General features: G+C 43.7%; 1 protein-coding gene across 9 annotated transcripts in view; it reads left to right on the forward strand.

Moving 5' to 3' along the window:
* AKAP13 (A-kinase anchoring protein 13) overlaps nucleotides 1–25,559 on the forward strand; it is a 468,794-nt gene that overhangs the window by 179,628 nt on the left and 263,607 nt on the right. For 7 of the 9 annotated variants that reach the window (XM_061446743.1, XM_061446746.1, XM_061446744.1 and 4 more), the window contains 20 exons: nucleotides 4,084–4,255; nucleotides 7,458–7,525; nucleotides 8,332–8,398; nucleotides 9,586–9,721; nucleotides 10,261–10,373; nucleotides 11,531–11,677; nucleotides 12,299–12,549; nucleotides 13,374–13,499; nucleotides 13,587–13,704; nucleotides 14,238–14,486; nucleotides 17,381–17,457; nucleotides 18,811–18,992; nucleotides 19,078–19,160; nucleotides 19,489–19,668; nucleotides 20,378–20,542; nucleotides 21,632–21,700; nucleotides 22,580–22,650; nucleotides 23,173–23,217; nucleotides 24,203–24,253; nucleotides 24,517–24,966. In XM_061446743.1, the coding sequence (XP_061302727.1) occupies nucleotides 4,084–4,255; nucleotides 7,458–7,525; nucleotides 8,332–8,398; nucleotides 9,586–9,721; nucleotides 10,261–10,373; nucleotides 11,531–11,677; nucleotides 12,299–12,549; nucleotides 13,374–13,499; nucleotides 13,587–13,704; nucleotides 14,238–14,486; nucleotides 17,381–17,457; nucleotides 18,811–18,992; nucleotides 19,078–19,160; nucleotides 19,489–19,668; nucleotides 20,378–20,542; nucleotides 21,632–21,700; nucleotides 22,580–22,650; nucleotides 23,173–23,217; nucleotides 24,203–24,253; nucleotides 24,517–24,966 (2,820 nt within the window). The remainder of the gene's footprint in view (nucleotides 1–4,083; nucleotides 4,256–7,457; nucleotides 7,526–8,331; nucleotides 8,399–9,585; nucleotides 9,722–10,260; nucleotides 10,374–11,530; nucleotides 11,678–12,298; nucleotides 12,550–13,373; nucleotides 13,500–13,586; nucleotides 13,705–14,237; nucleotides 14,487–17,380; nucleotides 17,458–18,810; nucleotides 18,993–19,077; nucleotides 19,161–19,488; nucleotides 19,669–20,377; nucleotides 20,543–21,631; nucleotides 21,701–22,579; nucleotides 22,651–23,172; nucleotides 23,218–24,202; nucleotides 24,254–24,516; nucleotides 24,967–25,559) is intronic. The other 2 variants (XM_061446747.1, XM_061446751.1) reach the window with 1 other exon arrangement.

Genomic DNA, 25,559 nt, shown 5'->3' on the forward strand with positions numbered 1-25,559 from the left:
GGAGATACGTTTCATCTGCACAAAATAACTTGATTTTAGCCTTTCCCAACATAAGCACTTGATGTTTCAGCCTGAGGTTCCTCTAACATAGCTGGGTTTGTGTGCTCTGATGCTCCAACACACATTTGGATACTTATTTTTGGAAGATTGCATCACCTTTGCAATGAGGTACCAGCTCTGTTGAGATCAGTCATTCTAATGCACAGTTCCTCTTTATGGCTCTGCCTTTCAAGATGCGAGCAAGAGCTGCTGCTCTGCAGCTTTAAGGCAATGCTGTTCCCTGCTGCAAAGTACAGTGTAAAAATAAAAGATCTGTTTACATAGAAACCTCTGTGCAAACCACTGGTGAGAAGTGATGGAGCACATTGCACAGCCTCTGAAGGAGTTGGAAATTCATTAACCGGTTCTTGCACTTCGGGTGTATAATCTCTAAAGCAAGAACTGTAGAGATATGTGTGTACGTGTGTGTATATATGTATATATATATACACGCACACACACAGAGATAAAAGAGATCTGCTTGGCACAGGTGAGAAGATAAGACTGAAATGCTTTGAGATGCTTGCTTTTGTTAAATAAGTGTACTCTTGGTTTCAGTAATTTCATAATAGTGTCCGAAACGGTTCATACAGAATTGCTCCAAAATCCCAACAATAACGTGCACTACAAAGCTCATATCAGTTCTGGGGATTTTACTAAAAAGCCATAATATTCAAATCACAGTTTCTTCTCTGCTTGCAGTGGCGTGTTTGCATTGCATACGTTTTGAAGGCTTCAGCTGAACATTTAAATAATTAGACCTAAAACTTCTTGGGAGGACTGATTTCTGAGAACATTCTGGCTGATGGAAACCTGTAAGAGTTAAAAAGAAAATATAACAAACCTTGAAAGAGGAAGTTGGACAGGAAGAGTTGATTGCTGCTGCTGTCTGGGCTGTCAGGAGGCAGGGAGCCTGCAGCTTCTTTCCGACTCAGTTTTACTTCAAACCTGCAGAAATGCACTGTTCCTAAGATGACCCATGAAATAAAGTGTATCTGAGGCTATTAATGGCAATGGCTCTTTAAAAATGGTGTAGAAAGTTATGTAAAAACCCCTAAAAAGAAAGGGATGTTGGAGTGTGTAACTGCAGGGGATACTGATAGGCGTCTGTGTGAATTTACCCATCTCTGGAATGCACTTTGGGGATTAGTCAGGGAATCTCTTGAAATCAGTAGCATGCACAGATTCTTGTTTGCGAAGTCTAAATTCAAGTTTGTGACAGTCTTTCTCTGTCAATTAGACAAAAAAGGAATACTCATTTTCTTCTTTTGGTAGGGAGTTTCTGGGAAATGATGACAAAAAACCTAATATGAGTAATTTCTCTTGCCTTGCGCAGTTATTAGGCAGTGCTGTACCACCAGCAGCGCTTCAGTGTATATAGTAAGAGTTGTTAAGTGTTTAAAAGGACTAGGAGACAGGCAATATTTGTGACCTGTAGAGCAGGAGGAGCGCAAACACATGAGGCCTTTCTGTCTGGGAAGTCTTCTGGAGCACTTTGTTTAGTGAAGCACTGCACAGCAGCGCTGAGGTATGTTAAAATTCACTTTTTCTGTATCCTAAGCATCACAGAGGGTTTGGTTTGCCACCTTCTGCCTTTTAAATGGGTGGTCTCCCATTGGCTTGTGCTTTCTATAATATCAATGCCATCTTTTTGTGCCTGTAGTACTTTTTTAATGTGTTTTTTTAGCAGTGGAAGCTGAGGTAGGGCAAGATGAAAGCAACAGCAGAGTAGCTAAAATCATCATCGAGGAAGTTAGCAACAATCGTTGAGCCCTCCCCCTTTGCTTAACTGCTTTCTGACTGCAGTGCTGGCAGCTCGGGGTCGTTGCAATGGGCTGATGCTGGTGGGAAGCAGCTCTCCTGCCCCCAGGGGAAGGATGTCGATGAAATGGAATAGATTTGCTGAAGTACCTCAAATAACAGTGAAGCTGGTAGGACTTAAGCAGTGGGAGGTAAGAGCTTCATGCTTATTTCCAAGCGGTACCCAGCTTGTCTGTTAGCGCCCGTGGCCGCAGGTTCAGCCATGAAGCTGAGCTTCAAGTCATGGTGGCAGCTTCAGTAGCACAGGAAGATGGGTTTGTTTTTACAATATCTTTTTACAGAAGTTCCAGTAACTTGTCACAGGAAAAGAGCGACAAAGAATAAATGCAGTCTCTTTTGAGACCTTGTGTTTCGGTGCTACAGCTGGCACCCTGTGTGTGAAGTTCGCCGTTTCCTCCTTGAAAGTGGTGCACACATTTCCTGTTTTTCCTGGGGTTGTTCAGCTTTAATTAAAATGGTTTTTACAGTGATTTTTATGAAGAGAGGGTGTTATGGCAGACTGTAGAATTACTGGGCTTTGCAGGTATGTTTAAAGTATAGGACAATGAATCTCCCTTTGGCATTTGAAGCATGAATGCCGTAAGGTCTTGTCTTGAGCATAGGATGATCTTTTTTCCTGGATATTCACAAATCCTAGAATAGACTTGGTCAACTTGATACCATCAGCCAAGGACTAAACTGCAGTGTTTTAGCACTTGAATCCTGCCAGACTGGACATGGTTAAAGGTGGGAGGTCAGCAGATGGACAATGGGGCTGTGGAGTTTTACACAGGATAGTGATCTAAGATGATGACTTTCAGGAAGCAGAGATGTGCCACAAAGCAGACGCTTCCTGGCAGGTTTTCTACTTCAGACAGGATTATTCCATATGGTAATGCTCCTGGTTTTGCTTATTTGCAGAATGGAATAGCGTTTGAGGCCAGTAAATAGACTTTCTCTTTATGAGGCTTTACAGGGACAGACTCCAACAGTGGCATTTTGCCTGGGGTGTGTTGAGAGAGGATAGACCTTGGGCTGAGTTACTTACTACTTGAGTGTGTCATCAGAAGTTTCCCTGCTGATGACTGCAGAGCTCAGTACCTCTTTTAACTGCTTCATGGCAGTCACTCACATGGGCTGCTCTCTGATGCTTAGCTGTGACGGTACTTAGCAAAGGGCATGTGGCATATAAATAACAAAATGGAAAGATAAGCTTACAGAAGCCTGTACCACTTTCTGATTAAGCTTCTCTTTCAGATGCCATGAAATCTGCAGTAGCAGTTAAAATACAGATTGTATGGTAACCATTTTGTAGAGTGGTACATAGAAAGACAAGGAGTTGTTGGTGTAATTCAAATTTGGAGCTTTTCTATGGTGTTTCCTTTAAAGATTGTTTGGGAGAATTCCAAATCCACAAAAGGCTTCAGGTAAAAAGTGCTCCAAATTTTTAGTATTTACCATTTTCTGTCCCTTTTACAATAGAAAAGTAAGCAAAAACTCTGCTAAAAATGGGGGAAGCTGGCTGTGCTTGACAGCTTTCCAGAGCTGAGTAGCCCAGAGGTTGAACGTGGCTTCTGGAACGCAAGATAATCTTCTACAGTGTTGCTGCTGTTCCACAGCCTTTCTGTGGTGCCATATTTCAAGAGTTTGTGAAAGATCCATGTCCCCAAAACATTTCACAGGGTTACTGGGGGTTGCATGAAACTGATGAAAAAAGTTGGCAGTCAGAGGGAAAATGAAGGTGAAAATACTCTGTCAGTGATGCTGTGCAGTTGGGCGAGGAAGAGCTTGTGTTCTCCATTAAACATGCAATTGCTAAAGCATGAGTCTTACATGTTGGCCTTAAAAATTACCTGTATTGGAAGTTTGATGCACATTACATGGTATTGTATTTAACATAATTTATTGAAAGTACTGAAGAGATTCACGAGAGCCCAGAAGAGGTAAGTCATTACACTAAGCAAATATAACACAAAAGTGGAGGAAAGTAGCTGCCTTCAGAACAGATTCATCTTTGTTGGCGAGATCCCCATGCAGAAGGGTCTGCAAGTCCATGGTATGTTAATCCATACCCATGGGGGCTGAAAGCTGGAGTTTCAGCAGGGCTATGCACACACATGGCTATTGTTAAGGTGTGCACTGATCGATATCGTCATAGTGCCAAAGGCAAACACTGAAGAATTTGTAACTAGAGAAGAGACCTCTGCAAAGTAACGCGGTATTTGTTCATTTTTCTCTCAACAGGAAAAAGAGAAAGATAAAGAGAAGACTAAAGAGAAGGACAAAGATTCCAAGGAGAAAGAAAAAGATAAGAAGCTGTTAAATGGACATCTCTTCACTGCAACCTCCGTTGTAGCCCAAGCAACCTGTTACCACTGTATGAAACCTTTCAATAAGGATTCGTACTACTGTGCAAGTAAGTTGGGTCTTTTTCCTCCCCTTCCTTTTGTTTTTCATTAAATCTGATCTGGGAAATGCAAGCGTTACCCTTTATTTTCCTCTTCTTTAAGGGTGTGGGGTGGAAGGGCGTCTTTAGAGATAGTGATTCATGGAGCAGTGTGTTGCCTTATGGAAGCTGGACTGAAATGAGCTGTGGCTGTGAGGAGGTGTCCAAGTGTTCCTAACCTGTGCTCAGACATTACAGCATCCCATGGGGATTTCTGCCCCTGGTTGTCGGGATGTATCAGTCAGCTGGAGAACTTTGGATATTTTGGCTGCATCTTATGGCTTGAGACTAAGGTGCTGTGTTAAGATCGATGGAGGACAGGCAAAGCTGGCTTGTATCATGGCTTTTTATTTCCAGTAAAGAAAAAGTGTCCCATCCATGTGTAGGGAATTTACTGTATTGCTTTAGTTCTGTGAAACCCTGCTTTGGTGAGCCCTCAGTGAGAACAGCATGACAAAAAAGGGAAATACTAACCCTCTTCTCCCTTTATACATGAAATCGTAGCACAGTTCAAATGACAACTACCTGTGTGCATGTGGAGTACATTCAGTACAATGCAGGCAGTGCAGGAACCATGGCAGAGGGTTCCTGTGAGATTGGTGATTCTGTTCTCTTTTCTTATCAGGCAGTTTCACATGCCTGTGGCTTGATAAGGTCAGTGGCATTTGTGTGGTCAAGAGCAGAGTCTTGGCCGGGTTACTCAGTGCCCAAGGCTACAGAATATGCAGGCAAATAAGACATTTTCTCACTGCAGTTCAGAGCTCTCCACTTCTTACTATTAATAATACTTTTTACTCCACTAGCCTAGAGATGAGTAAAAGCCTGTACGGGAATTGCTGCCAGGCTGCAGCAGGAGGCTCTGTCTCTTCGTTCTGGTAGATGAGCAGCATATGAAACAACTTCAGTGAGCAGGGAAGGGAGCAGCCAGCTGAATCCCAAATGGCAGTTTGGAGTTTCCTGGAAGAGAAGAGATTTCAGCAAAGTTCACACACTCTGTGTCAGTCTGATGGGAGCTAGAAGACATCAATAATTATCAGCTCTCAAATGCATCCTCACCCTTTCCCTGCTTGACTTTCTTAACAGCTTCTGAAGCCACTTAAAAAAATCAAATATATCCCAGTTTAAATCTCTATATCCCAATGAGTTAAAATAATCCAGCAAGATTGTATGGTTTAGCGTAGATGTTCTTTCCTTGATTTTTGAGTTACAACAGAAAATTACTGTAAGTTTTCTATGTTAGCCAGAAAATGAATGCCACAGGAAAGTTTGGTCAGGCCCAGACCAGCTCACATCCGAGAGTGGTCCTTTCTCCCATTGCATCTTAAAATCAGTCATTAAATGCCTTGGATGTGACTGATAACCAGCAGCAGAGGCTGTGTTGTTCCTGTGCTGTTGTAGACTACTTCTTTACTGCCACCATTGATGCTCTGTCTACCCATGGATGACTTTTTCTTAATGCTTTTTAAACACTGGCTCATTTAAAATCAGTGTCTCCACTTTTCAGTGTCACCCCCGGCTTCATGAACCAGGTAGTCAATGCTGAAAGATTTAGCATGCTCTAAAACAAATGGGCAAGCAAAAAATTCCTCATTTTTTATAGCTGTCTGCCTGGCCTCTTTTATTTTTTTATGATCAATGATGCAGAAAACAAGCTTCTGAGGGTTTTAATTCTTAATGCTGGTGGTGTTAGCATTAAGCATTAACTCTTCCTGCCTGCTGAAGAGTAAAATTGGAGGAATCAAGTCCCTGAAACTAGATTTTCAGTCTAAAAAGATCAAAATGCCTTACTGCTAAATGCTACATACAGGCTTTCAAAGCTTGAATGTGAATTAGTGGTTCTGAATTGTCTCACCTCCTCTTTTCATGCACCAGGTTCTATCCCTCTTCTTTGTTTGATCTGAAACATGATACTTCCTGTGAGTTTTTGCAAGAAACTGCAGGTTTCTTCTCTTGCACAGGAAGCTGTGGGACATCGACAGAATAGCAACGCCCTGTGGCCTTACCCTTACCTCTCTCAAAATATCAGACCAGTTACTGGCTTTTATTAAGTAGACTCAAATGTAGGAAATGCTAGGAATATGAGCAGATTTTGTCATTCTGAGCATCAATTTGTTTTTCCTTTCATATTTCCTCTAGAAATAATTTAGAACCTTATGCTTACAGTGTAATGTACTTTTAAAATTCATGATCTGTGTTAAAATGTGTTTCCATGAATGAGTGGAAATAACAGGTTTTCTCTAAGCTACTGAATCTCAGTATACTGAGATACTGAGAGCATTTGAGTTATCTTTTATCTGTCAGAAGAATTAATGTTCCAAGCCCAATTAAAACTTCTTTTTCCAGAATTATTGCTAATAATCTTTGAGAACTTCCCAGAATTCTTCCTAGAAAAATTCCCAGAAATCTACTGGCAGGGATCATGGGCAGAGTCGGGGGGGGGGGGGCTGTAAAAGACAGCAGCTTTTCCTCTGGCGTATATGCAGCAAAGGGTGGTGGTAAAGCACTGATGCTTTTTGCATTAGTAAATGTGGTTCTGGACTAAAACAGTGGCTTCAATCTGGTTTTGAGCAGGAAGTCTCAGCCTCACAAACACGGGCACCTGGCAGATGCTCCTGTTACTTTTCCTGATAACCTTGCATTACAGCAGCACTTGGTTCCTGTACTGTAGATCTTGGCTATGATATGCCTGAGTTGATGTAAATGAATGTTCCTGTCCCTTTCCTGTCTTTTGGGTCTCATAAACCTTGTCTTGATGAGAAGAGTATTTGTGTTTTCAGAGAAAATACTGGCCTTACAGACAGCTGGGTTCTGTTTCTGCCTCCTGCTTCTGCTTTCCACCTTTTCTTTCAGAGGGATAACTCCATCTTTTTTCTTTCTCTCTTTTTAAATGTAAGACCCGTTGGAACCCTGGCAACTTATCTTTGTATTTATTTTTAAACAGAATTTCCTGTTAAATTCCATGAGGAAACCTTGTTAACAAACAAAGAGCTAATTATCCAGGAAACCAGCCCTGTCTCTCAGTATCAGTGGCTGCTCATGTAAACCACAGTGATGCCTGAAAGCTGTAATTCTCAGTTGTGCAAGATAACAGTTCAGATTAGAAACGGCAAAACCTGACCCGTTTCTGTGTGGTGTTGTTTAATCCGTGGTGGGGGTTTTATGTTTTTGACAGACTGCAATGCAATTGTTCACAAAGGCTGTAAGGAGAGTGTTGCTTCTTGTGCAAAGGTCAAAATGAAGGTAAGAGATTCATCTACTTTACTGAATAAACAAAAAGGTTTAAACAGTTTAGCATGCACATGCATAACATCTTCTACCATACATCCCAAAGTTCCCAGCTTGTTGGAAAGAACTTCAGCCCCTTTGCTATAGTGAATAACATCCCTAAGCTCTCCTGCAATTCCCCTGAACCACATGTTAATACAGAGTTGGCCCTGTGAGTGTGTGAATGCTACAGGTGAACACCACAGGGTGTTTGTTCCCTGAGGTACATAGGAACCTTATGGTCTGTCCTGTGCTTCAATTAAAAGAACCCTAAAAATAACCAAAACCAAACCAACAAAACACTTCACTGGCAAAATTCAGGGGTGTGCAGCACCCTTAAATGTTGTATCTTAATTCTCAAGTGCTGTCATGCCACATTAACCTGTTAAATATGTATATTGTTTCTGTGAGGAACGTGCAGAATTTGTGCTTGCCCCAAATGTGAGGAACCTCTTGTGCAGATGGTTCTCCAAGCTGGTGAATGTTTATACAATTATAATTTTCAGTTCTTTTCAGTATTGTCAGCCCTTTGTCTTCTCATTTGCTGCATATTTCTCCATCTTATTTTGTCCATTTCATTGATGACAACTGGAGGGGGGCTACATGTGTTTGTGATTGTGATTGTGTGCAGCTAAGTATATAGATATGTTACAAACACATAGAGCCAGAAATGATCTATTGTGAGAGGATTCAGAAGAAAATACAGCTTTTTTATTTTACTTATGTGACAGCCTGATGGGAGAAGGGAAGAGAAATTACAGTGAATTTCATTTTTCTTTCAGCCACAGAGAGGGATGCTGCAGGCACATGATACCTCTTCATTACCCACAGTAACCATGAGAAACAAAAGTAAGAAAACTTCCTTTCCCTCTGCTTTGGTGATGATCTCTATCTGCTATTCTTAGCTGTTCTGACAACTAATATCCAATACTATGAAGGATAAGCATTTATTGAAGCAGGGCTAAGAGCATTTTCTGTGCATGATAAGCAGTGTTTGGGGTTTCAGTAGTTGTACTGAAGATGCACAGAGTTCATCCACTTCTGCAGTGTCCATGTAGCTGTAAGCAGATGTAGTCATATTAGATCTAGAACAACTACTTGACTGAAAGCCTACAGCTGGTAAGTCCACAGAATCTGGAAGATGAAGCCTATGTCCATGGTATCTGATATTGGAAAGAATCAAACTAGGAGTATTATATTAACAGAAATTGTTCATATTGCAAGTTGTAAGGATCCTTGCTCACAATGCTTTGGTTTGTTTGGTTAATTAAATAGTCATGCTTCGAGATAGTAAAACCAGAAAGTTTAATTTTGAATAGGAGCCATACTGACAATTCTTCCTGGCTGCACTGAGATACACACTGCTCTGTGGACCTACCCAGTGTGACCCAGGTAAAAGAACAGGAGTGAAACAGCCCATATGGGTTTTGTAGTGCCATGATTTGATAAGCTTACCTAGTAATAGCTTGGAGATCACTAGATGGAACCACACTGTATAATACAGATGTACCCACTGTGGTACTTACCATCAAATTCAGAGGTATTGCTCCAGAAGCAGAAGTGCATCTAAAGAAGGGAAAATCTGGAATAAATATGGAAAGATTATTTCAAGGTACGTCGTAGTGTAATGAGATAAGATTTAGCATTTCTTTGTGGTACGTACTGATAGAGAAAGCCGTCTCAAGAGTTCGACCAGAAGTAGGGAGACACATAATTACAGGATCAGGGAAACTAAAAGACAACATAGTAGATTGTTACATATGGTTATTTGTCAAATAAAATTAAGTTCTATTTCCCAAGTGTATGTTCCTGGACTTGCAGATCCCACCTAGATCTTTTCAGCATAGTGCAATGCAGCCAGCTCTGTACAGCAGGTGATGTTCTTTCCTTATGTATGGCTGCTCCCAACAGCTGCAATCTCCTGGTGATGGCTCTAGAAAGAAAAGGAAGTGACTTGCAGAACCTGGTTAAAGTCATCATCCTCAGTTATCCTTGCAGTTACATGAACTGACTTTTCTCTGATGCTTCCCTTTCAGGCTCCCAACCAAAGGAGCGCCCTCGCTCTGCAATACTTGCTCCTGATGAAAACACCGTAACCTCAATATTCAATAACAGGAGATCACAGCAGCCTACAGCACTGTCCAAAAGTGTCTCAATACAGAACATTGCAGGGTAAGGTTGCTCCCTACGTGCATGAGTGTGTGTGTATTATCTGACTCTGTGAGCATGGAGAAATCCATCTCATTAAAAATAAATTTGTGCACTATGATTTATGTCAAAGGTACAAAAAGAGCATCACAAAACGAGAACTACTCATATTATGTATGATACCATCAGTTGTATTCTGCACAATCAGATTGTCTGGGTTAGTCTAGTCATGGCATGACTTCAGAGCCATGTTAGTTGGCCTGGTTATATTCAAGGCCACTTCACAGAGAAGCTCTGGGCTCAAGGAGGGAATTCCCTTGCCTTGGGCTGGGTACAGAGGGAGCATACATTTGCAGTTCAGGTATGTTTGTGTCCATAGCCATCAGGTGGAGGCACAGAGCTGCAGTCTTCATGGTGTTTCAGGACTGCATTGTGCATAACCATGCAATGCTTGCTTTGGTTTTCAACTCATATTAAAAATGCATTTCTTATGCATATTTCAAAGTACATTTGGCTGGGTTTTTATTGTCGTAAACAATATTCTGTGTTCTGTTTTTCTGCAGAGTTGGGAACGATGACAGCTTAATACACACTTGGAAATTCCTGTCTCAGTCAACAGACTCCCTACATAAAATCAGCCGGGTGAATGAATCTGTGGAATCGCTGGTTGATGAAGGTAAGAGCTCCCTGTGGCTGCTTTCCAGACATAGGAAATCCATTCTATCATTTCAGCAAGTGTTTTCTTTTCTAATGGACAAGCAAATGCATTTACTTTAATATTGGAATATAGTAATACACAGTAATTTCCTTAGCTTGTTGAATTGTGGGAAAACATGTAGAAGGTTTCAGTTACAGTTGAGTTACATGGAATTCAGCTCAGGGACAAACATTTCCTCTTCTGTTCCGCACCTCTGGCCCCTTTATACAGCCGCAGAATTTGCACTCTGTCACCTTCTTCATGCTAATGATGATGCCTTGTGCTTCATATTTTTCCCAGAATGGGGAAGGAACTGTTTAGTTTTGTCGGTTTGAAAATGAAATCAGTTAAGTTCATTTCTTAAGTTTCAATATTTTTATATATAGTGCTTTTCTAAGCTAGAATTAGTATTTTTACATCTTAGCCAGTATTTGCATGAAAAGAGCAGAATGGCCTTAATTTATTAAGGACTAAACAAGGGCATGCTCATGGTGACAAAAGAACATTCCCCACTTCTGGCACAAATGAGCACTCTTTCTTAAAGATAGAATCATAGACTAGTTTGGATTGGAAAGGATCTTCAAAGGTCATCTTGTCCAACCCACCTGCAATGAGCAGGGACATCTTCAACTACATCAGGTTGCTCAGAACCGCATCCAGGCTGACCCTGGATGTCTCCAGGGATGACTACATGCATGTATGCAATGTATGTAGTGTTCACTTGCAGCTGCATCAGTTCTGGCTTTCTAAGCTTGAAAACACAGATTTCACATAGGCCTAAGTTCCCTCAATTCAGTGATGTAAATGAAGGAAGACAAACTGGGTATTGTGGTTTTTATTCATCTCTGGTGTTGTTGCTTTATAGATAAAGTATCCATTGTCCTTTTAGCTGAGCTAGAATTTGGTCTCTGTGAAAATGGTGAGCGAGTTTTGTGCAAATAGCATTTAAAAGTGCTTTTTATAACCTGGGCCTTATGTGGTATAATTCCATATGGTCATTATTCTGTCAGTAGAGGAGAATGTGATGTCTGTGGTATGACAGAGAAACTGAGTGAAGTTAACCAAAATGAATAGACAGGAATCTCAAACAAGACAAGTGACCCACATCCTAATGGCTCTTACATTGCTTTGTGAAGGAGCAGACATGAATGAAGGACAGCTGATGGGAGACCTGGAATTAGATTCCAAGCAGCTGGAGGCAGAGTCCTGGAGCCAAGTAGTAGACAGCAAGTTCCTACAGCAGCAGAACAAAGATGTTGTCAAACGGCAAGATGTCATTTATGGTGAGATATCTGCATCTTAATTTCTCATGTGTAGATAGCTTCTTGATACGCTTGCAGGCACAGATTGGGGAAGCTTTAGGTCAGGGAATAGGAACATTGTCTTGGTTTCTTCAGAAGCCAAGTTCCATTCTTGAAGTTCTTAAAAATGTAATGTGTTTGTGAAAGCTTGCTTTCTCATTTCATCTATCTGGAAGGCATCAAAGAAAAAAAGGAACAGGAATAGCCTTGGCTGGGGTTAAGCCATGACCTCATTTGTCTGCTGATAACATTTGAACTGTGTTATAATAGAGCAACTTCTTAGGAAGTCTTTGCCTGCTGGATGAACAGCCATCCTGTATAGCGCGTTATGTTGAAGGTGGCAGTGAGGTGTTAGGAAGAAGCGGATAACAGTACTGAAGGTTCAGACCTCAGCCGCAGTGTCCAGAGCTTTACTGTGGGATTCCTCTGCTGCCCTGTTTCTCCCACACATGAAACGATTGATGTTTCAATACCTAACATGAAATTTTCCGAAGCCCCTTAGAGAACCCCAATTATGGAAGACTTTTCTAATGGCAGCTTTTCCTTATACTGTGCCATGTACTACAGTGACCATGGTTTTGCTCTTGTCCTCATTGTATACAGAGCTAATGCAGACAGAAATGCATCATGTCCGCACCTTGAAGATCATGAATGATGTATACAGTGCAGGGATGTTAAAGGAACTGCAGTATGATCAACAAGTCGTGGACAAGATCTTTCCCTGCCTGGAAAACTTGCTGCACATCCACAGTCACTTCTTCCAGCGGATTCTGGAAAGGAAGAAGGAGTCACTGGCAGACAAAAGTGAAAAGAACTTTGTTATCAAGAGGATAGGCGACATCCTGGTGAATCAAGTAAGTGCTGGAAAATGCATGCACTTCTGAGAGCGCAGATGGAAACCAGGCGCTCTTCTTCCCTCGTATTTATGCCATTCGGATAATCACAGCCGATGGCACCTTTACTCTTCACACCTGTAAAAATCTCTGCCTCTGCTTTTTGAAGCACTCTCTGCTCTTCCAGAGAAAAGTCTGATGATGAACATTAATTCAGTTTATATTGTGGGAAAGAGAAGCACAGAATGGTTTGACCATAACCTGGAGGGTTGGCAGCAGCCCACAGCAAAAATATGCCCCATGTGTTTCTTGGCCGAGTTACTGACCTGCTGTTTAACTTTGGGCCGGTCATTTTCCTTTATCTGCACTTTCTCCTTCTTTTTGCCTGTCTTGAGTTTTTTTGTTGTTAGCTTTTAAGCCCTCTAAGTCATAGACTCATAGAATGGTTTGGGTTGGAAGGGACCTTAAATTCCATCTAGCTCCAACCCCTGCCACAGGCAGGGACACTTTCCTCTAGACCAGGTTCCTCAAGGCTCCATCCATCAGCCTTGAACATTTCGAGAGATGGGGCAGCCACAACTTCTCTGGGCAGCCCAGTTTCTCACCACTCTCATAGGGAAGAATTTCTTCCCGACAGCTAATCTAAATCTACCCAGATTTTGTGCTGTGAACTCAGCTGAAGTCCCAAACTCAGCTCTTTACTTTCTAGAGATCTGCTTGCTTGGTTTAGGATGCTTTGGACTAATTTGGTTTCATTAAGTTCTTTTGAGAGCCTGGCAGGCACTGCTGGGATGTCACAGCAGGAGCTCAGTGCAAACTGCACCCCTGTGCCTCATGTCTTGCAGTTCTCCGGGGAGAGTGCCGAGCGAATGAAGAAAACATATGGCAAATTCTGCGGGCATCACAACGAGGCAGTAAATAACTTCAAAGATCTGTACTCAAAGGACAAGCGGTTTCAGGCATTCATCAAGGTAGAACCTGGTAGAACAGACAGAGTTGATGCAAAAAGCATGTAAGTATTTTGCTGCAGAGCTGAACTTATCCTCTTTGTTCCATAGAAAAAAATGAACAGCTCCCTGATGAGGCGTCTTGGGATCTCTGAATGTATCCTGTTGGTAACACAGAGAATCACAAAGTACCCAGTCCTTTTACAAAGGATACTGCAGTACACCAAAGGTAGGGACCAGTTCCTCTATTCTAAGCATGTATTTGTTCCTTCAGTGTAAATCTCTTGGATCCTTTTCAGCTGAAGCAGATTTACTTGGAATAGACCAACTAATCTGGTCATTATTGTCTTATACCGCTGTAAGATGATAACGATGATAACTCAATTTTGTATCTCCATTTAAGATTAGTTATTCAGGTGCCTTGATTTAGTTGTTATAAGTCTGTCTGTAGCTAATTATGGAGCAACATGCTTAGACTCCAAAGTCCCTCAGCTTACTTGTTTGGTAATGGCTAAAATGTGTGGTTAATCTATGCATTTCATACCATCTCATATACAGAGTATATTGGAATGGTTCCCAACCCTATATGTGAAAGGTTTTATGAAACTTCCGTAAGGGGGAAGAATTAAGCTGTTTCATGAAAGTATTAAAAAGTTATAATGTGAGAATTTGGGATAGAGAGAAGGAAGAAAGGAAAACCGTGAAGTTAAAGAGTCCACATGCATGAATTGAAATTGAGGTGTTTCTTTTTGTTGTTCAAAGAAAACGAAGTGGAACATGAAGACTTGACTCAGTCGTTAAACCTCGTTAAAGATGTGATTGCTGCAGTCAACAGCAAAGTCAGCAATTACGAAAAGAAGATGCGTCTTGGTGAGATTTACAGCCGGACGGATAGCAAGTCCATCATGAGGATGAAGAGCGGCCAGATGTTTGCAAGAGAGGACTTGAGGCATCGGAAGCTCATCCGAGATGGGCCTGTTTCGCTAAAAAATGCAGCTGGTCGGTTAAAAGGTAAGACTAATAACCTGCCTTCAGCCAAGAGAGGATACAGCTCACCCTCTGTGGATGTAGGATTAGTGCTCAGATTGGTGTCTCTAGCCTTTCTTCTTCTGCTTTGAGAGATTCTGATAGCAGCTTTCCCGTGCTGTTCACTCACTTTCCATCGCGGCATTTCTGATTCCTCGTGTTGTTTCTGGGATGATAGATAGGTGCTTTTCCTTCTGGTGACTGTATGCCTATTGAAGTCTTGATTTGCATTGACACCTCAGTGCCTCAGCTAAGGAGCAGAGTTGCTGAGGGATCCTTCAGGCCAGGAGAACATGGTGGGGCTGTAGTTACCCCAAGCACTGAGTCAGATCTCCGTGCCACCATGCACACGTTCAGTGACTGGTTCTAGGAAGTGTGCTTGCTGCATCATCTGAAACCCAACCTCAGCTTCCCGGTGGCCCTGCCCACCAGCAGCACAGTGTTCCCTTTCCTCTGAGGTCTGCAGTAGGGCTGCCCAGGCTCAGCATCACCATCCCAGTTTCACTGGAGGTGCAGAGAGGTGTGCCAGGCATCTGTTGCTCTTGAACCTCTTGAGCTGCTGCTGCAAATTGTTGGGGAGAGGTGTCCCTGCAGCTGCCTGTTGTTAGGTCAGTGTTTTCTTGAATTACTTGTTTGTTATCGGGTGGAAATAGTTTTTCTAAGGTTCTGTGCACTGCAGTTCTCTACTGAATTAAACACTAAATATCACAAGGGAGCCTTCAGCAGGGACCACAGTAGGAGTAAGAGCAGACAGGGCTGTGTCTCAGGCTTGGTAAGAAGGCTGGGCTTTTCTTTTTCATTCCAGCTGATTAAGCTGATTAAACTACGGTACTTGGGCATGAATGGGAACTGGTAGTCTGGTGCTGCTGAGCAGTGAGGCAGTGATAACATGAAATTCCACACTGGGTATGATTTACTTTGAGGTTATGGAAACAGGAAGTTTAGAGATGGTTTCTAGGCCCCTGAGAGTATTACTAACTTTAGATGGTGGATGAAGCAAGTTCTGCTGTTGTGAAATCTTGTGAGAAGTACAGGCTCCATTTGCATTTCTTAAGTCATAGAAATGCATAAATATACCTCTGTCTGCAATGCAAGCTCCCAGTGAAAGCAGGGCCTGCAGACAAGCTGCAGAGCCCAGGGAGAGAGCAGCTACTTCATACGTTCAGGCTATTTTGCAGGATTTGAAATGGAGCACAAAAAGAGCATATCAAGAACTTTTCTAAGAGGGTTTTAGCATTTCTCCTCTTACAAAGTGTGTAGGCAATAGAGAAGCATAGGCAAATGTCGACTTTAGCAAACGTCCCAGAGCTTTGAGTTCATTTTGCGGCTGTAATTAAAGTTTGGTGTTTCTTTTATTTGGAACAGATCGTGTCTTCCCAAAACAAAATGGAAGGAATTACCCACGGGATGGTTTAACTTTCTGGTTTGCTTCCTCTCTGTCTCAAGATTTCCAAAGTACATTACACAAAACCTCTTTGTACTGAGGGCTCTGGGTGGGGCATTAGAGAATAGAATCATACAGCCATTTAGGTTGGAAGACACTTTAAGATTGTCAAGTCCAAGTGTTAACTTACTACTGCCAAGTCTACCAGTAAGCCATGTCCCTCAGTGCCACATCTACACGTCTTCTAAATATCTCTAGAGATGGTGACTTCAGTGCCATGAGCAGCCAGATTCTCCGGGAGAATGGTATCAAAAGCTTTACTAAACTCTAGGTGGACAACATCCACAGCCTTTCCCTCATCTACTGAGTAGGTCACCTTGTCATAGTAAGCAATCACATCAGTCACACAGGACCTGCCTTTCAATATGCTGACTGGGCCTGACCATCTTGTCCTGTACATGGCGGGTGGTGGTACTAAACGTGATCTTCTCCATAACCTTTCGTGCCACTGAGGAAGTTATTGACAGGCCTGTAATTCCCTGGATCCTCCTTCTGGCCCATCTTGTAGATGGGGGTCCCCGTAGCTCACTTCCAGTCAACTGAGACCTCTCTGGTTAGCCAGGACTGATGATGAATGATGGAAAGTGGCTTGGTAAGCACTTGATGGCTCCCTCAGTACCCTTGGGTGGATCCCATCTGGCCCCATGGACTTGTGTGTATCTGAGTGGTGTAGCAGGTCACTGACCTTTTCCCTTTGGATCATGGGGGCTTCATTCTGCTAATGAATATACTTGGTGGTTGCTGGGTAACTTTATGGTATGTCATTAAGAGACTTGGAAGACTGCACGTGTACTCTGGGAAAACGCTGTGTTCTGATTCAAATTCCTCTGTTGGCTTGATGTTTGCTTCCTTCTCCCATGAAACAAAGCCAGGTCCTGCATCTCGTGCAGGCTCTGTCAGCTCCCCTTGGAGCCAGCAAGCATTGTGTTTGTCTGTGAGCAGAATTAGTGGTGCCTCCTCAAGTCAGTATATCCTGGGAAAGAAACTGCAGCTGACAAATGTTGTTATTGCATGATAATTTACACTCCACAAACCACTCATCAGGAGAGCCATAAAACCCAAAACTTCCTGTGCTGATATTCTGCTCGAGGGCTAAAATATTGATTGCTTGAGAAAACAGGGCTTCTATTTAGTAAGTGTCTCTGGCTTTTGCTGTTAGGCTGATGTCCTAACTGTTAGAAAGCATGTGGCTGGAGAGGAGCACCCCTGCTCCAACAGATAAGAGAAGATCCCACAGGTTTCCCATAGTCGGCTCAGAGCTAACCTGGCATCTCCAGGAACTGCCTCTGCTCCTCTTTCCAACTGGGAGGTTGACCCTGCTTCCAGGCTTTCCAAAAGCAGCCCTATCCCTCCCAAGCACTGGTGTTATTAAAAGAAATCTGTTTTGGGGTGGGTTGCATGGTTATACTGCACTGGTGTGCTCTTTCTTTTGCAGAAGTCCAGGCTGTTCTCCTCTCTGACATGCTCGTATTCCTTCAGGAGAAGGACCAGAAGTATGTCTTTGCCTCACTGGTAAGGCTTCAACCTTTAGTCCCCCTTCGTTTTCCATGTTAGAGACCCTTGATGTGTGTTGTGCAGTGAGCAAGCTGTAGCCTGCTAAATAACTTAATTTTCTTGCCTATAACATTTCATTTGCTGAATAAACCGCAGTCTTTTTAATAGGAAAACATGTCTTCATGCCCAACCTCTCCTTTCTGCAGTGCTGTGGCACAACTGATAATTGGCCTTGAAAACCTGCTTGTCACTTGATACACTCACTCCTTTTCTGTTTGTGCAAATTAAAGCAGTGATTGGGGTAGGAGGGAGCAATGGGATAATACAAACATTGTAAAAATTAATCTTAGCAGAAGGAATATATTGTGAGCTGCTACGGGGGTGGGGTGCTGAAATGCCACTGTTGTAAATTCAACAGAACAGCGTGAAAATAAATGTCAAAGGAATAGATTTGTAAGGCGTAAGACCAAAACCATTAGCTTTTGAAGACAGGCCTCATCAAAGGACAAGGCACACTGACCTGCTAAAGAAAGCCTAGCACCTAATTGACTCTGTTGGGGCTGTACCTTGCAGGCATGGTCTAGACTGGCTAAGCCTTGTGACCTTTCCACTCCGTGAACATTGTGAAAGCTGATGATTTGTTATTGCAGTTCCACCAATGATCAGCACAGACTCGGTGCCCTGCAAGGGGGGGGGGGGCTGATTTACACACAAGTCTTGCTAGTGAGCAGCCACCAACTCACCCCAGTCACAGCATCCTGTAAAAGGCACAAGGGAGCTGACTCATCTGCGGATGACACAGCAGCAAAAGGTCCTTTCAGCCGAGCAGGCTGGTTGCACAGACCAGAGCACACAATGAACGTCATCTTACACACAAGTCTTCTCCATCCAGAGTCAGCTCTGAGCTTCTGAGAACAGCAGGGGTTTTGTGGGATTTAAAAACAAGATGTTACTCCATCCTAGGGAGAGATTGTGAAGATAATGCCTGTGAAGCAGGCGCTAGCAAGCTGTGCTAAGTCTAAGGAGCTCTGATATTAATGACAGAGAGAGTGTGGGCAGGAGATGAGATCAAAGGTCTGCTGGAGTTAGGGCAAAACATGGGAGAGTTTGCAAAACCACAGGGTCAAATTTAAATTAATTCCTCGTTGAAATGGAACAAGGTGGAATTGCTTTTCCTGCAAAACTACTGAAGGAAAGCAAACCCTTCCCTGTTCTTTGGATCCCATTAAAATGATTTATTTTGTTAATTAGCAGTAGGTTCAGAAGATGTTTACAACCTGAGAGAGGCAGTAGTATGGGTATTGGTTATTCTCAGTGCTAGTTGAGCACTAGCACTGTTCACCCTCCTCACCTGTTTCTTTCCCTCTGAAGGACCAGAAATCCACTGTGATCTCTCTGAAGAAGCTGATTGTACGAGAAGTGGCTCATGAAGAGAAGGGTTTGTTCCTCATCAGTATGGGTGTGAAAGATCCCGAAATGGTGGAAGTCCACGCCAGCTCCAAAGAGGAGCGTAATGGCTGGATACAGATCATTCAAGACACAATGAACACCATGTAAGCTATGAAGCTATTCTTGCAAGGTGCAAGATGATGCCCGTGGTCATGTCCTGGTAGTAATTGAGCTATGTCTGTTGTCCAGGGATAAAGATGAAGACGAAGGAGTCCCCTGTGAGTCTGACTTTGAAAAGAAGGTGTCAGATGCAAAAGTGAGAGGACTGAAAGGTAAAATCCTGCCTGGAACGGAGCTGGGGAGTGGTTCTGAAACATTTACAGGAATTGTTATGTTGGAATTTGTGGTTGAGCCATGGCTTTTTTCAAATGAGGGAGAATCCAGCATCCAGCAAAGAACTGAAATCCTTGCTTGCACCTCACCTTGCTTGCATTGCTTACCTTCTGAGCCTGGTGGGTGCTGTTACTGTGCAGGATTGCCCAAGGCATGGTTGTATGGTTCCTGAGGTTCCACTAGATGGGGCCAGTATCTCGGGAATCGCTCAGTTTTCTTGCCAATGCTTTTATTTTCTTCATCTCTGTTTTCTGTTCACCCCCACAGAACAACTTCAGCAGAAGGATAAGCAGATCCTCCTCTTGCTGGAGGAGAAGGCCAAGATCTTCCGGGACATGGCAGACAGTTCTGTGCAGGAGGACATGCCAGGCTCCAGGCTGCTCTTCAGAGCCAACACGGAAGAGGCACCAAAAGGAGAGGCCATCATGAAAACTGCAATAAATGAAGGTGAGCAAGTGAGGATGACACGTTAATTACACTAACCAATGGACCCACCTTCAGTGAAGCCATCCATCCTCAACCACCAGTTTTGGAGGGCAAATCTTCTCTTTATCAGAACAGAGCATAAAGAGATATTGCTACTGACAGCATTGTCTCAGGTACAAAGTAATGAGGATCAGGAAAGGAAGCAGATATTGATGGCTGCTGAAAGAGGGCAGGAAAGAAATTAGCGCAGAGAACAGCCATGCATTGAATCTGCACTGGGGTCAAGAGCAGAGCAGGATTTATCCTTGACTGAAATTTAGTCAGGCTTTTGTATGCTTCAGGCTCAGCAAGGTGTGAAAGCAGGGCATGGGTTCCAGCTGTCGCACCTTGATGAGACACAGATACCATCATGCTTGTGGTATCTGCAAGGAGTCTTTTGACTGTGGTGTGATTTTTGGAGAGGCTAAAAATTATTAAACTATGTTGTCAGAGTACACCAGGATCGCCTGGAGGAAGAGAGGGAGGTGTAAGCCTGTGCAGAGGTCCGTAGTGGAGTTAATGATGAAGCAGACTGAGATTTTGCAGGGAGAATGCGTACTGTTCATAACATTGTCATAGAAACATGGTTTCTTAGTACAGCAAAGCGTGTGAATTTCTGATCTGAGCTCAGATTAAAATAGTTTAGAAGACCAAAATGGTCTTTAACAGAGATATTGTTGCTTTTTATCAGTTGAACTGCTGCAAGACCTAGTGAACAGGAGCCTGGGCACTGCCCTCGGACAGCAGGTCAGCAGCACTGCCATGGAACAAGAAGGAGGAGTTGGCCCCATCTCTCTCCCTAGAAGGGCAGAAACGTTTGGAGGATTTGACAGTCATCAGATGAATGCTTCCAAGTGTGAGTAGTTACCTGTGTGCACATCAGCATTTGTTAATAATACATGTCATCATGTCCTCTTGCTTCAGAAGGACTCCAGCAGCTGGTGATTTGGGTTTCCAAACTCGTCTCCAGTAATAGTTGATCGATTAAATAACAGATTAAAACCAAAAAATGCTTAGGTACAGGTGAAATGATGGTGCTGAGAACCTGTGGCTACATGAGCATTAAGTATCTTAACTCCTTACTCCTCTTTTTCCATGCACTCTGTAAATCATCCTTACTCCTTTACTTACATTCCACATGAAAGCATTTGTCTTCTTAACAGTTTTATCATGTTACTGTGGTTGTATCTGCAGCTCTGTTCTTCTTCAGTTATTTTTCCAGCAGGAGCCTGCTGCTGTTGTTTGTGAATGGATGAGGATATTGCTGAATCAAGCACCTTCTCCCCTGGCTCTGTTCCCTATGCATACAAGTGCATGTGTTACTCCTGCAATTAAGTCTATCCCAAAGAAACGTGTGAATATTTATTTCAGCTGCACAACTGGCTGCTTCCCAGTGCTCTCTTTCTTTGCCCTACTCACCAGAAACTTCCCTGTCCTCAAATTCCTTTCTCTGTGGTCTCTCTCATACTCCCAGTCCAGCCAGTTTTGCTGCGCTAGTGTCTGTCTCAGCATTGGGATTGTTGGACCTTGTCTGACCTTCTGCATTAAAGGAGCAGTGTTAACTCCAGACAGTCAGACATGAGAAGTATGTAGAGGTTTTCCCAGCTCTATTGGAAAGCTGCAAAGCCCTCCACAGGCCTTGTCATCATAATGACAAATAGATTCACACTGGAGGGGGTTGTTTAGGGTTCTGCCTCCCTATGTAGCAGTGATGAATGGGACAAGCTCAGGCTATCCAGCTCTAGTTTTTCTATAGAAATGTCCTCTTTTGGATTAGATTGTAATTCGGTAGTTGTAGGGTCTTGGGAGAATTTGGGGAAAATATGCAGGGTCTGTTTGTTCAGCTGGAGGGCAGGAGGCATGAAACCTGGCTTTGATCTCAGATCTTCTGTTCACAACCTTGGGCAAGGCTTATAACCTGACTCCCCTTCGTTCTCCCCTCCAGCAAAGCAGAAGGGAGGTGTTTCCTCCTGCAGAGAGGTGGAAGGTCCCAGGACGTGGCGCAGGAGAGAAGGTCTGTTAGGAGGATTTGAGGGTCAGCCTTTAATAGCAAAGCCTGCCTGGGGGGTGGTGGGAGGAGAGGGCCTTTGCACTAGATGCGTTGACTTTCACATTGCTGCAGATGCAGGTGTATGTAAAGTTGTTTATCATTACAAGAGCGACAGCTGGGAGGTTACCACTGCAGGTATGGGTTTTCCCCATCTCAGCCGGTAAGGGAAGTGCAGGAGTCTTGGAAAGAGCTTGAGGACTAAGAGCTGTGTCACTCCTTCACTGCCCATGAGCAGAAGGGCAGTGTGGATGGAGGGTTGCAGCCCTCCTGGCCTCATAAGTCAGTTCAGTCCTGCTCAGAAGCACTGATATTATCCATCCAGGGAAGTCAGAGGTACAGATAGCCTGTGATAAATACAGGTTGAAGATAATTGAGGTTAAGGAAAAAATTAGCATAAAATTACACAAGGGTGTTGCACAGCAGTGTCTGACCCAGTAAATTGCACTTGCACGCGAGAGGCACTGCAATAATATACCCTGATACGATACTGTTGCTGTTCTCCATCTGCTCTTACTCTGCCTCATGTCTTCTCAGCAAGTATTCTTTAGTAGCAGACAGCAGCACAGGGGCTGGACAAAGCACCGATGAATGTGTGCTGAATGTATCAGCACATTGTCTGAAACCAAAGTCAGTCCTTATCTGAATTCACATTCACTATCTCTGGTGGTGCTGACGTGTTCCATATATGTAGGGAGCGAATGCATTTAGTTAAAAGTGTCAAAAGCTCTGTGCCCCCTTTTGTGAAACATCTAAGTTTCCTGTATTAAATTTCTCCGACATTAGCAAGTTCATACGGCTTAAAACTGTTGAATAACCAGTGGCAATGCTGGCTTCTTCCTTTAGGTGGAGCGAAAGATGAAGGCGAGGATGCTCAGGACCTTCGGAGAACAGAGTCAGACAGCATTTTAAAGAAGGTATCCCTCAGTTTATCTGTCTGCTGCTACTGAGTTCAGATTTGAAGAGAGTCACAGTTTTAGTCTTGGAAAAGCCTGAATTTCTTGACAATTAGATGTATCCTAATAAGTCAAAATAAAACAAAAGTGGAAGTATGCAGCCAAAATACTTTGCTGTAGCTAAAATCCTGACTTGAAGATCATTGCAGATCAGTTGTATTCCTTTGTGGCACAGGTTATCTGCCATCTGTCTGCAGATCAGCTGAAGCATGTGTTTAATTACACATCGTTATTGAAATGCTAAGGTCAACTATAACCTTGTGCCTATTCTTGCTGTGGATTGATGCGTCATATAACTAGAAAATAATCCCTAATTAACATTTTATTAGGTATGATTTTAACTTGCCTAAAAAGCATGCAATGAATTCTCAAGAATGGAAGATGAGTGCAGGGGGGTTAGTGGGTCTGTCATTAGTTCAGCTTCAGAACACATTTGCTGTGATTTCTCTTTGTCCTCATATTAAATCTGCGATCTTTTTGTAGGGTGGAAATGCTAATCTGATGTTCATGTTGAAAAGGAATAACGAGGTAAGAATTGATTCTGTTGCTCAGCTGTTTCCTTCATTTAAGTGGCAAGTGAATTTGTCTCAATAGGTAATAATGTAGAAGAAACACATTTCATTTGCGGAAGCACATGCAGACTTTTAAATACATTAAGTTAAACCCACTGTGTCATTTATTTGTTTAACCTTGGATGTTCAGACAGGGAATTCACTGATTGTCATCTGCTTGCCAGCAGGATGATATCTGCTGATTATAGGCAGCAAGGGTTAATTACCATGAGGATGCACAGGGCTGTATTTATTGTGCATCTGCAGACAGAGGGAGTTTAATTTCATTGCAGGTGCAGTGAATGGGGCAATTAGATTTCTATTCTCCCTTTGATACACATTCATAACTCCCAATTAGCATTAATGGCACAATGAGAAGCAGTTCTCAACGCTGGCTATCACACCACTACTGCAAATACTGCAGTGGGTTTTCTTCTTCTTAAAAGTAATTGTAGGATAGGAGAGAATCAGGGAAATTTTTAGCCAGGGATAGGGCATCACTTTGAAGTAGCTTGCTCTGTGTTGATGCATGATGTGTTCACATTTACCTGTGTTTTCAGAGAGCCTCCATGAGCGCACCTGCTACACTTGTGGGCCTGCTGTATTGCAGTTTTTCTGTTTAATGACAGAGGGACTTGTTTGGGTCAGCCAAGGGTGGGAGCCTTGGGAGAATAGCCCATATTCATTTTAAGATATCTTTTTTAGCCCCTTGAAGTTCTTTCCAGGGAATTTTTCACCAAACTGCTGGGTTTCATCCCAATTGCTCTGCTTGTTCCTGAGCAAGCTGATGCTGTGGGAAATGGTTTGCAGAGACAACCCCAGAGTTCCCAAGGAAAAAGGAAGGTGTAGAGGGGTCCCTGTACTTGCCAGACCCTTAGTGGGTCACAGTAGAAAAGTAGTGGGCTTTATGTGTACCCTGGCACCCAGTGAGATCTAATAGCAGTGCTTTTGTTTTCTCGCAGCAGGTCCTCCAAACCATTACCAGCCTCCATAAGCTGCTCAGTGCTTTGCAGGTAGGCTTAGCCGTTCATCCTGCTTCTGCGTGCTGTATGCCCAAACTGCACATCGTGCTTCACCCCCATCTCCCCTTCCCCTTTGCCTGTCACATCCCTGTGCAGCTGCATGCTCCATGGCCAGCACTGCCAGCAGGTCATAGGAATGAGCTGCTGCCTAAGTGGGAGAAAAAGGAGTTTGATGCAGCACCCTGAGGTTTTCAGGTGTGGAGCCTCTCTCTGTGGAGAGGGTGTTGCAGTGATTTGTGTGCCCTCTCTCCTAGGGTGTTGTGCTGCAGCAGGACACCTACATCGAGGACCAGAAGCTGGCTTTGAGTGAGAGGGCTCTGACCCGAAGCTTCTTCCGGCCAACCTCACTGCTGGAGCAGGAGAAGCAGCGCAACCTGGAGAAGCAGCGCCAGGAGTTGGCCAACTTGAAGAAGCAGCAGACGCAGCACCAGGAGGAGAGGCGGAGGAGAGAGAAGGAGTGGGAAGTTCGGGAGAAGGAGCTGGCGGAGCAGGAGGCCCATTTGGCCCAGCGAGAGGAGCAGGTCCAGAGAGGGTGGCAGGATCTTGAGCGGGAGCGAGAGGAGCTGCAGGTGAAGAAAGCCTCCTACCAGCTTGACCTTGAGAGGCTTCGCACGGCACAGAAGCAGCTGGAGAGGGAGAAGGTGCAGTTCAAGCAGGATGTGGAGCGGTTAGCTCAAATGCGGCAGGAGTCAGACCACAACCAGGTAAATGATGCCAATGGCCAGGCTGCTGGGGAACCATCCATTCCCTGGTGGGAGCTCCCAGCTAGCTCCTAAGCCAGTGGCATGCCAGCAGGGATAGACATGCACCAGTCCAGTCCTAGACATGCCAGGCCAGGTATTAAAACTGGCTCTTCACTTGCATATGATGTGCAGGGCTGCGTTTCTTGCATCTCCGGAGCTGCCAGTGTTGATGCAACATGGTGTATTTGGGATGCCTGGCCAGTCCTGAGCAGAGGTGGCTGGCTTGCAGAGATGCCATAGGCAGTCTGGTGCCTAGAGGGTCGATACTGCCTTTGACATTGGCCTTCACCCATGGGGGCTGAGCTCTGGGGAGCAGTCAGGTAGACAAGACGTCCTTCTCAGCCTGAGCATTGTGAGTTACCTGCACCCTCCAGCTGCCACAAAAGCCACTTGTGAGGCTTTTAACTGCAGGAGAAGCCTGTTTGCACACTTACATCCATCTCCAGAAGTATTCTCGATACCTAGCAAAGAGATAGATGTTGTCTGTGTCCTAAAGAGACTGGGCACCTGAGCGAGCAAAGGTTCTCAGCTCTGCTGCAAGAGGCTTCTAGTAC

This window comes from Pezoporus flaviventris, unplaced genomic scaffold (assembly GCF_033815535.1).
Source record: "Pezoporus flaviventris isolate CSIRO_AGI_PZ_B2104156 unplaced genomic scaffold, CSIRO_AGI_Pfla_v1 ptg000006l, whole genome shotgun sequence".
Taxonomy (NCBI): Eukaryota; Metazoa; Chordata; class Aves; order Psittaciformes; family Psittacidae; genus Pezoporus; species Pezoporus flaviventris.